General features: G+C 50.7%; 1 protein-coding gene across 1 annotated transcript; it reads left to right on the forward strand.

Annotated features, from left to right (window-relative positions):
* Positions 1 to 256: 256 nt before the first annotated feature.
* On the forward strand, positions 257 to 10,170 carry LOC119301068 (aspartate--tRNA ligase 2, cytoplasmic-like). The gene is made up of 10 exons (XM_037577966.1): positions 257 to 871; positions 1,094 to 1,204; positions 1,300 to 1,413; positions 6,439 to 6,729; positions 6,813 to 6,923; positions 7,009 to 7,062; positions 7,669 to 7,748; positions 7,821 to 7,936; positions 9,545 to 9,659; positions 9,810 to 10,170. Exons 1-10 carry the CDS (start codon positions 350 to 352, stop codon positions 9,934 to 9,936), a joined length of 1,641 nt encoding a protein of 546 aa, XP_037433863.1. The 5' UTR covers positions 257 to 349; the 3' UTR covers positions 9,937 to 10,170.
* The last annotated feature ends 508 nt before the right edge of the window (positions 10,171 to 10,678 follow it).

The following is a 10,678-nucleotide window of genomic DNA, read 5'->3' on the forward strand; positions in this document are numbered from 1 at the left end:
GACAAGTGCATTGCTTCCCCGTCAAACTTGGGCACATCCCGCCCACAGCATATTACCCTCCACCGCAAAGCCAAACTGAATCTACAAATACCGGGCAAAAGGACACCTTCTACCATTTCCAGGCAAGAAGTGGCTTTGACCTGAATTCTTTGCGTTCCTTTCCGGGGCCGCCAAGCCAACACATCAGACGGGCTGGGCCGGTAGGCTTACACACCGACCTTTAAGTTAAGCCCAGTCCATCGAGGGCGTCCCGTCGTCAAGTTCACCCCCTCCACCACCATCCCCATCCCACCAGACCACGCTAAACCCTATTACCGCCTCCCCTCGCCGCCAGCCCGCCACCGCCGCGATGTCGTCTGAGCCCGCGCCTGCACCCGCCTCCGCCTCCACGGAGGAGCTCGAGGCCGACCTCTCTGCCGCGACCATCAGCAAGAAGCAGCTGAAGAAGGACGCGCGGAAGGCCGAGAAGGCCGGGAAGGCGTCGCAGCGCCAGCAGCAGCAGCAGCCGCAGGCGGAGGAGGCCGACCCCTTCGCGGCCAACTACGGCGACGTCCCCGTCGAGGAGATCCAGTCCAAGGCCATCTCCGGCAGGTCCTGGACCGACATCGGCGACCTCGACGAGGCCGCCGCGGGCCGCTCCGTGCTCATCCGCGGCTCCGCGCAGACGCTGCGCCCCGTCAGCAAGAAGATGGCCTTCGTCGTGCTGCGCCAGAGCATGAGCACCGTGCAGTGCGTGCTCGTCGCCAGCGCCGACGCCGGCGTCAGCACGCAGATGGTGCGCTTCGCCACCTCCCTCAGCAAGGAGAGCATCGTCGACGTCGAGGGCGTCGTCACCCTCCCCAAGGAGCCCCTCAAGGCCACCACGCAGCAGGTCAGTCGTCTTATCTGGCCCAGTTTGCTTGTTTCTCGTCATCGGTAGCAACCATCATCCGCATAGTTAGATGGTTGTTTTGTAACCTTCCTTATTTGATTCGAATTGTTGTCGCCTAATTCGGAATATCAAGTGCACGCTCGTTACAATTTCGTTTTGTTTGTGTGTTATATATGGTGTGCCTAGCTGATGAATTGTTTGTCTGTTCCTTTGGACTGGCAGGTCGAGATCCAGGTTAGGAAGGTTTACTGCATCAATAGGGCGATCCCCACACTTCCGATCAACCTTGAGGACGCAGCCCGTAGTGAAGCAGAATTCGAGAAGGCTGAACAAGTACGTCCGTTGCAAATTCTTCCATTCGCCTTCTTCCTCTTTGCATGAGGCACCCAGTTTTTGCTCTACGATTCTTATCCTTGCCATGGTTACAGAATGGAGAGAAGCTGGTACGTGTTCTCCAGGACACACGGTTGAACTATCGAGCTATCGATCTGCGGACACCTGCGAATCAAGCAATCTTCCGCATCCAATGCCATGTTGAGAATGTGAGTACTATTTGTCCTTGTTTGTACTGACCGACTGTTACATTTCATGCAGCAAGGCATACTGCCGTAACAAATAGCATGTTCTGTTATGTCTAGCACCACGTGCGTTGTTATTATTAAATAGAAGCAGGCCCTGTCGCCGTTCATTCTTTCATCTTAGTATCTCCATCTACCAGCAAAAGGCACCTTGCACAAAACTATATTTAACATGCAGCATTAGATATTGTTCATCAAAACTATGCTTATGTTCGTGACATTCATGTGGCATCTCATGCAGATAGATTTTATTATGTACTCCCTCCGTTCCTAAATATAAGTCTTTTTAGAGATTTCAATATGGACTACATATGGATGTATATAGACGGTAGTTTAGGGTGTAGATTCACTCATTTTGCTTTGTTAGTAGTCCATATTGGAATCTCTAAAAGGACTTCTATATTTAGGAACGGAGGAAGTATTTCTGTAGCATGTAATGTTTATTGTCAAGGACCTCGGTGCCCAAGACAGCAGGACCTCGACTACGTAGCTCGTAGTCTCGGTAGATAGGAGCGCTAGGGTTTTTGCCTAACTGCTCAATGGTGCGGGAGATGAGATTAGGAGCAGAGGGAGAGATAGGAGATAATGATTTATTGCTTGCGTCAAAGGGTGCAGATTACAGGATATATAAAGGCCTTATGGGCTTCTAACAAACTAGGAAACTAACTACTCCTGGACTCTAGGAACCAACGTAGGATCAGGACTCCTTGCCCCGATCATGCCTGGCCAGCTGTGGCCGTCGGCTGCTACTCCTGGGCGCGTGACCCGCGCCTGTACGCAGCGCCCCACATGACATCTCTCCCCCCCTCGACGAACAGCTCGTCCTCGAGCTGAAAAGTGGGGTAGCGCTCGACGAAACTGTCAAGATCCTCCCATGTTGCCGACGAAGCAGCCTCGCCCTTCCAGTGGACAAGGAGCTGGCGAACGCTGCGTGCGAGGCGTGAACGAGTCACGCGTTCTGGTTCCGGAACAGCCGCACTGTTGTGGATTGGAGGCAAACCCGGCGGTGCAGTTGGAGGCGTGCCGAAGAACTTCTTGAGGAGGCCCACGTGGAACACATCATGGAGGCGCGAGCGCACGGGTAGCTCAAGGCGGTAGGCGACGTCGTTGACGACCTCGGAAATGCGGTACGACCCGTAGAAGCGTGGCTTGAGCTTGCCCCTGGTCGGCAAGTTGAGAGAAGATGCGGCGTGCTGGTGAAGACGAAGCCACACCCAATCGCCCACTACATGCCTGACGTCGCGATGGCGTCTGTCGTAGTAGGACTTGTAGACCGCCTGCGCCTGCGCCTGCTGTAGTCGATAGCGGACATCAGCGAGTAGCTCGTCTCGCTCCGCCATGCTCTTTGCCACGGCCGCCACCCGCGTCTCGCCTGGCTCGTAAGAGCGAATAGTGGGAGGGTCGCGTCCATACACGAGCTTGAACGGAGTTTCTTGGGTCGCCGTCTGGTAGGCGGTGTTGTAGATGTACTCGGCCCAGGGAAGCCACCGTAGCCACTGTCGCGGACGATCCCCTGTGAGGCAACGCAGGTACATAACAATGATCTTGTTAGCAGCCTCCGTTTGGCCATCCGACTGAGGATGAAATGCTGACGTCATGTGCAGCTTCGTCCCGGTGAGGCGCATGAGCTCCCGCCAAAATGCCGAGGTGAAGACGGGGTCGCGGTCCGAAACCATGGACTGCGGAATGCCATGGAGGCGCACGATCTCGGCGAAGAACACCTGTGCCACCGACTCTGCTGTGTACGGGTGGGCCATCGCCACGAAGTGGCAGTACTTGCTGAAGCGATCCACCACGGTGAGTATGACAGACTTCCCGCCCACGCGAGGGAGCGCTTCCACGAAGTCGATGCCGACGTCAGTCCACACGCCCGTGGGCACTGGCAGCGGCAGCAGCAGACCGGCGGGGTGCAAGTGCTCGGACTTGTACCTCTGGCAAGTACCGCAGGTGCGGACGTACTCTTGCACCGTCTTGCGAAGGTTAGGTGCGTGGAAGTCGCGGCGGAGACGATGCAGGGCGCGCAAGACGCCTTCGTGCCCGTCGTCGTGCACTGCGGTGAGGTCCGGCAACGTGAGGACGGGAGCCGTGGTGACCGCCGTCTTGAGGGCGGTAAAAGCTGCTGCCGCCTCCGGCGACCAGGAGAAACCATCCTTGCGAAGGAGGGCTGTCAGTGGCGCGGCAACCACGCCAAACTCCTTGACAAACTTGCGGTAGTACCCCGCAAGGCCGAGGAACCCTCGGACCGCGCGCGCCGAGCGTGGCTGCGGCCAATCGGCCACGACCTGCACCTTTTCCGGATCCATGGCCACTCCTGCAGCGGAGATGGTGTGACCCAGGTAGGAGATCGACTCGACGGCGAATGCGCATTTGGATCGATTGACGAAGAGCCGGTGTTGGTGCAGGACGGTGAAGACGGTGCGCACATGTCGGAGATGGTCCGCCCACGTCTCGCTGAAAATGAGGATGTCATCAAAGAAGACGAGAACGAAGCGGCGCAGGTACGGCCGCAGCAGATCGTTCATGAGTGCCTGGAACATCGCCGGCGTGTTGCAGAGGCCGAACGGCATCACCAGGAACTCGTAGAGGCCGTCGTGGGTACGGAAGGCGGTCTTTGGGATGTCCTCCGCACGCATCCGCACCTGGTGGTAGCCGGAGTGCAAGTCAAGCTTGGTGAAGAAACGAGCGCGCCGGAGCTCGTCGAGGAGTTCGTCCACCACCGGTATCGGAAACGCATCCTTGACGGTGATGGCGTTCAGGGCGCGGTAGTCGATGCAGAAGCGCCAGGACCTGTCGGGCTTGCGGACCAGCAGTACCGGCGATGAGAATGCGGAACAACTCGCTCGGATGATGCCCTGGGCGAGCATGGCGGCGCACTGACGCTCCAGCTTGTCCTTGTGCGCGGCCGGGTAGCGATACGGGCGGACGGCCACCGGGGCGGAACCGGGCAGCAGGGTGATGCCGTGGTCGCGGCTGCGGGGTGGTGGCACGCCAGAGGGTTCGGTGAAGATGCCGTCGAACTCGGTGATGATGGCGTCGAGGAAATCCCGGCCATTGCATGATTTCAGGGCTGGCCCGTCCGGTCCTGCAATGCCGCGCCAGCAGACCCGATGGCCCCTCCGCCAGAACGTCATGGAGAGGGCGCGGAAATCCCACAGGATCGGTCCAAGCGTCGCCAGCCACTGCGTGCCTAGGACGACGTCGTAGCCCGCGAGCGGCAAGGCGAGGAAATCCTCCGAGAACGCCTCTTGGTCAATGCGGAAGGACACGGCGCGGTATGCGCCCTGGCACGGAACGCGCTCGCCGTTGGCCACCGTGACACGCATCTTCTCGGTGGTGGGGGATGGCAGTGTAGCCCGAGTGGCCGCCTCATCGGCGATGAAGTTGTGGGTGGAGCTTGAGTCGATCAGGGCGAGGAGGGAGACACCCCCGAGGGTGATATGCATCTGCATGGTCTCGCTCGTGCGCACGCCGGAGATCGCGTGGAGCGAGATCCGAGGGTCGGCCGGCGAGGCATCAGCGGTGGCGGAGGCCGTGTCGTCGTCGTCGTCGTCCGGCGCCAGGTCGAGGAGAAAGATGCGCTGGCACACGCGGTTGTAGCCCCTGCCAAACTTCTCATTACAATTGAAGCATAGGCCCAGGCGACGGCGTTCCTCCATCTTTGCCTGTGACAGGTGTTTGATTTGGTGCCCGTCCGGCAGACTGGGGGCCTGCTGGGGTGCGGCTGGTGGAGCCGGTGCGGGGGGCGCGAGGCGTGGTACGGGCGCCGGCAGGATGCCCTTCTGCTGAAAACGCACCGGTGGCGCGGAGGCGAGCGCGCACTGGTCGCGCAGCTCCAATTTGCGGGCGAGGCTCATGGCGACGGCAAGGGACTGCGGGTTGTGGATTTCCACGTCGAGGCTGAGGGGTGGCTGGAGTCCCGCAGTGAAGATCTGAACCTTTTGTGTCTCTGATAAGATGCCTGCCCGGGGGAGGAGCGCCTCAAACCGCTCCTGGAAGTCGACGACGGACATTGTGCGCTTGCACGCCATTAGTTCGCCCAGCGGGTTAGCGCGCAGAGGTGGCCCGAAGCGGAGATTGAGCAGCTCGGTGAAGCGGCGCCACGGAGGCGTGCCCTCGCCGCGCTGAACCTGCATATACCATAGTTGGGCAGTACCCTCGAGATTGTATGACGCCATCCACACTTTCTCCTCCTCGGCGATCCGTTGTTGATGGAAGAAGGACTCGCATATGTTGATGAATGCGAGAGGATCTGACTTGCCGTCGAACTTGGGGAAGTCCATCTTCTGAAACCGGGGCGGTCGATCATTGTGGTGCTGCCCATCGTGGGCGCCGTCAGCGCTCGACGAGGAGGCGGACTTGTCCTTCTGGAGTGCGGCAACGGACGTCTGCAGGGACGCCACCGTTGCAGTCAAGGCCTCGATCATCTTGGCCAGATCAGCGGTGGTTGGTTCTGCCATGCCGGAAGTGACCGAGGCGGCGGCGGATGGTGGCGATGGAGGTGTGCTTGGCGCGGACGCAGGGGTGGCGGCGGGCTGTGGATGGAGCGTGGACGAGGAAGAGGATCGCCTGGAACCTGATACCAAGTTGTCAAGGACCTCGGTGCCCAAGACAGCAGGACCTCGACTACGTAGCTCGTAGTCTCGGTAGATAGGAGCGCTAGGGTTTTTGCCTAACTGCTCAATGGTGCGGGAGATGAGATTAGGAGCAGAGGGAGAGATAGGAGATAATGATTTATTGCTTGCGTCAAAGGGTGCAGATTACAGGATATATAAAGGCCTTATGGGCTTCTAACAAACTAGGAAACTAACTACTCCTGGACTCTAGGAACCAACGTAGGATCAGGACTCCTTGCCCCGATCATGCCTGGCCAGCTGTGGCCGTCAGCTGCTGCTCCTGGGCGTGTGACCCGCGCCTGTACGCAGCGCCCCACATGACATTTATCTTCTTCTTTTGGTTCATACATGTAACTATTGCTGGATACCCATGCAGAAATTCAGAGAATTTTTGTTCTTGGAGAATTTTATCGGGATTCACAGTCCAAAGTTGATTGGTGGATCAAGTGAAGGTGGTGCATCTGTATTCAAGCTGGAGTACAATGGCCAGCCTGCTTGTTTAGCACAATCTCCCCAATTGTACAAGCAGATGAGCATCTGTGGTGGCTTTGGCCGCGTGTTTGAGGTTGGTCCCGTCTTTAGAGCAGAAAAGTCAAACACTCACAGGCATCTGTGTGAGTTTATTGGGTTGGATGCTGAGATGGAGATCAAGGAGCACTACTTTGAGGTAAGGAAGATTTGGAGGAAATAAGTCTTTATTTAGTTCATTTGTTGAAGTGATGGTGACCAGGTACTGGTTTTTGTACACAGGTTTGTGATATCATAGATGGCTTATTTGTAGCAATATTCAAACACTTGAATGAAAATTGTCAGAAGGAACTTGAGACAATAAATAGGCAGTATCCATTTGAACCTCTGAAGGTAAAACATTACTCCTTATTGTCTTGTGTTGTTATACGTATGCTTTTGCTTAAGTTACTGTCTCAACTTCTTCTACTTTATACAGTACCTAGAGAAAACCTTGAAGCTGACGTACGAGGAAGGTATTAAAATGCTGAAGGTACTAGCTTGTACTCTTTGTCTATTTCATCATTATGGTGACGTTCACTTGCATACAGTATGCTCTTTTGTGTTCTCACAGTGTGATTGATGTTAGAAATTTAATAGCCCCATATATTACTGGTGTTTTGATTGAGCTGTCCTAATTGAGATTCCTGTGAAACAAGAAACATACTGTTAATAGTTGTTTGGAGTGGTTATATGATCTTCAAATTACGAATAATACTAAATACTGCAGTGGCGCAGCGCATATGAATTGGTGTTGTTATATTTTGCATGTTTTCTACCAATTTGAAGTGTGTATCGACATTTTGTTTTGAACAAATGCTATCTACCAACCCGTACTTCCAGCTTGACCGTTACCATGTTTTCTTGTTAGCTGAAAAACTGGTAGAAACTGGCAGTCTTTTCTGACATCACCAGCAGAATTGTTCCCCCATAGCTGAAAATAATAATTAGAGTACATCATGAGTGGATGTGCTTGACATTTTGAAACAAGGGATTAATTTTCTTCGGAAATCAGGCCTGGTGAAAAGCTGGCGGTTACTGTGAACTCACTTATGAGTTCAGTTGGACAAGATTTATGGATGACTTGTCTGTATGGCAGGAAGCCGGAACTGAAATCGAGCCTATGGGTGACCTTAACACTGAAGCTGAGAAGAAACTTGGTCGGCTTGTTAAGGAGAAGTACGTAGATCTACTGCTCGTATGTAACTGTATCACTTAATTTCAATAAGCTAACTTATCTGTTATTTGTAGGTATGGCACAGAATTTTTCATCCTCTATCGATATCCTTTGGCTGTGCGCCCTTTCTACACCATGCCTTGCTACGATGATCCAGCTTACAGCAACTCTTTTGATGTTTTCATTCGAGGTGAGTATTAATTAATCATTACAACACTACCAAAGAAGTTGTTTGGCTTGTGATTCCAGTTGCATGGGTATAGCTTTCGTGTTATTTTTATACATTTGAAGACCTATTTTTTCTTTGATTTCTAGTTGGTGCAAAATTGCAAAATATTTGTTATTTCTATTTACGTATCTTCATTTTTCCTAGATACTACCTATGAAGTGTTTTCATGTTCCTAATCAGCGAGGAATTAAAGTTGCTTCCCATGTCCGTATGTTACCGTTTCCTTTGTTTGCAACTAGCCACTTATACTTGAGGAAACAATTACGGCAAGTTGCTTATACCACCTCTCCTTTTAGTAAAATTAAATCATCTGGGTATGTTAAGTACTCATTTCAAACAAAAAGTACTGATAAATATACAAAAAAGGAGCATTAATTAAGTTTACCTTTTTCAACTGTTGAGTTTCTTGCGGCATCATTTTTCCTAATTGGGTAGGAAAAATTACTAGTATACTGGTACCCCAGTTCCTGAACATGTGCTTTCTGGAATTTCGCAGAAAACCCAATACACATATAGGAATGACCAATCACCCACATTCATTTGGTTACTTGTTCTTGTTGGGATGATGTGTGCCACTCTAGTCAACATCTATAATATTCAGTTGGGATGATGTGTGCCACTCTAGTCCGTAACTACATTCTGATAAATGAGAATTAACCAAACAGGATACAAGTTTAAGAGAATAATGTTTCAAAGTTATATCAAAATCGTGGAATCAGATGCATTTGGAATGGAAGTTGAAAGCTATAATGGATGCTATATGGCAGAACTATTGAACTAGATGGGTAGAGCAGGGCCACTATTCTGCCTGACACTGTTTCTTATACATATTCTTTGATATCTAGACCCATAGAATGATAGGAGTGATGTTCTATTGTGGAAAAAAAGCTTCTGTGGGTTGACAAAATAAAAACAGTAGAATGTAGTGATTATTCCAACAGGTTGTGGTTATAGGGAGATGTTGCATGACAGTATAATGGCACAGAAAGTATCTATATTAGGTCAGTTCTTCTGCCTCAGGTAAATAGTTCATACAATATAGGCTATATTAGGTCAGTTCTTCTGCCTCATGATTAGGGTTTTGAAAGAATATCTATATAGACATAGCCTGGATAAGAGAACCTTTGGATGAGAAAAGACTAACCATCATTCTTGCTTGAGCAATACGTGCTCATCTCCTCTATTTATGTATGTGTCCAAGGTAACAAAGGTTCCTAGTTAACATGAGTTGGACTCTCCACTGATTCCTGACAAGTTTGTAGTCTAGAACATACAAACTTAAACAAACTGGTATATTGAAGCAAAGTTCTCCACTACTTCCACTGATAGCTAACATCGTCCCAGCCTAGGTTTTGTGCTGGCTTGTTTCCTAGGTCCATCAATAATTCAAGAAAAAAAGACATACTGGTATAATGAAGCAAAAATCTCCCATCTGTACGACTAAAGACATTAAACAAACACATTCTCTTTGGGGATTTTGCATATGAAACTGCCTGCTATGTTCAGTATATTAGCATGAATGCTTGTTAGTTTTAATTCTGATTCTGACCAATTTTATTTGTATGACAGGTGAGGAAATTATTTCTGGAGCGCAAAGAATACATACGCCTGAACTTCTGAGGAAACGTGCAATCGAGTGTGGAATTGACGCTAGTACTATCGCATCATACATTGAATCATTCAGGTTTGTTCTTGTCTCATGTATGGCGGCAATGTTGTAATATTGCAGTATTTACCAGTACATAGTTGTTTCCAACAATCCATCTCAATGCTTCAGTAATACATATATTTTCTTCACTTCGGTACTCAATTCCTCCCATGCTGACAATCACAGCTATGGTGCACCTCCTCATGGCGGTTTTGGGGTCGGCTTGGAGAGAGTGGTTATGCTGTTCTGCGCCCTCAACAACATCAGGAAGACATCTCTTTTCCCTCGTGATCCACAGAGGCTCGCGCCATAAGTTTCTTTCCTGGGTCGACAGCTTGCACCCATGGTTGTCATCATCTTCACCAATCTGCTAGTCAAGTACTGGAACAACCTATGATGATGGGTGCAGTGCTGTTCATTACGTTTGAGTTTATGGCGTGGCTAATGTGTAGCACCGTCAGTGTGTTGGAGCTTCTGTTAATACTCACAAAGCTACTTATGTTGATAACCAATCTCGAACAAAATGAAAATTAATCTGCTTTTCCAAGTGGGTCTGCTAGCTGTGTTTTTGCGCTTGCTGATACTGCCGTCATTTTCGTTATTTGTCTCAGTCAAACCTAGGGATGCAGGCGGATGTGTCCGCATCCATCCGAAGCCAAAAATGCAATAATCATTACTCTTTTAAACTGCTAAAACGTTTTACAATTGTTTACATAGGGAGTATTACTTCAATTATCGTGCTAGGCTCATCATGTGGTGCATGCCTAGTCTAACTGCAATGTGTCCTTTCACGTGGATCCAGTTTTTTACGACAGCAAGAATTAGTGTGGCGTCAAGATAGTATTAAGACGAATCTTTGATAGCAGGGGTTATCTTGAAGTGCGGAGTGGCGTCAAGAGTCTTGAGACAAATCTTTGATAGCAGGGGGGTATTTTGAGTGACATTTCTCCCGGTTGAAGGTTCGATGCACATTGTATATATCTGCGGTTAACATGCGCCAAACAAGAGCAGATACATTCAACATAAGGAACATAAAAAATAATAAAAATTATACC

The sequence above is a fragment of the Triticum dicoccoides genome, chromosome 5A, assembly GCF_002162155.2.
Source record: "Triticum dicoccoides isolate Atlit2015 ecotype Zavitan chromosome 5A, WEW_v2.0, whole genome shotgun sequence".
Taxonomy (NCBI): domain Eukaryota; kingdom Viridiplantae; phylum Streptophyta; class Magnoliopsida; order Poales; family Poaceae; genus Triticum; species Triticum dicoccoides.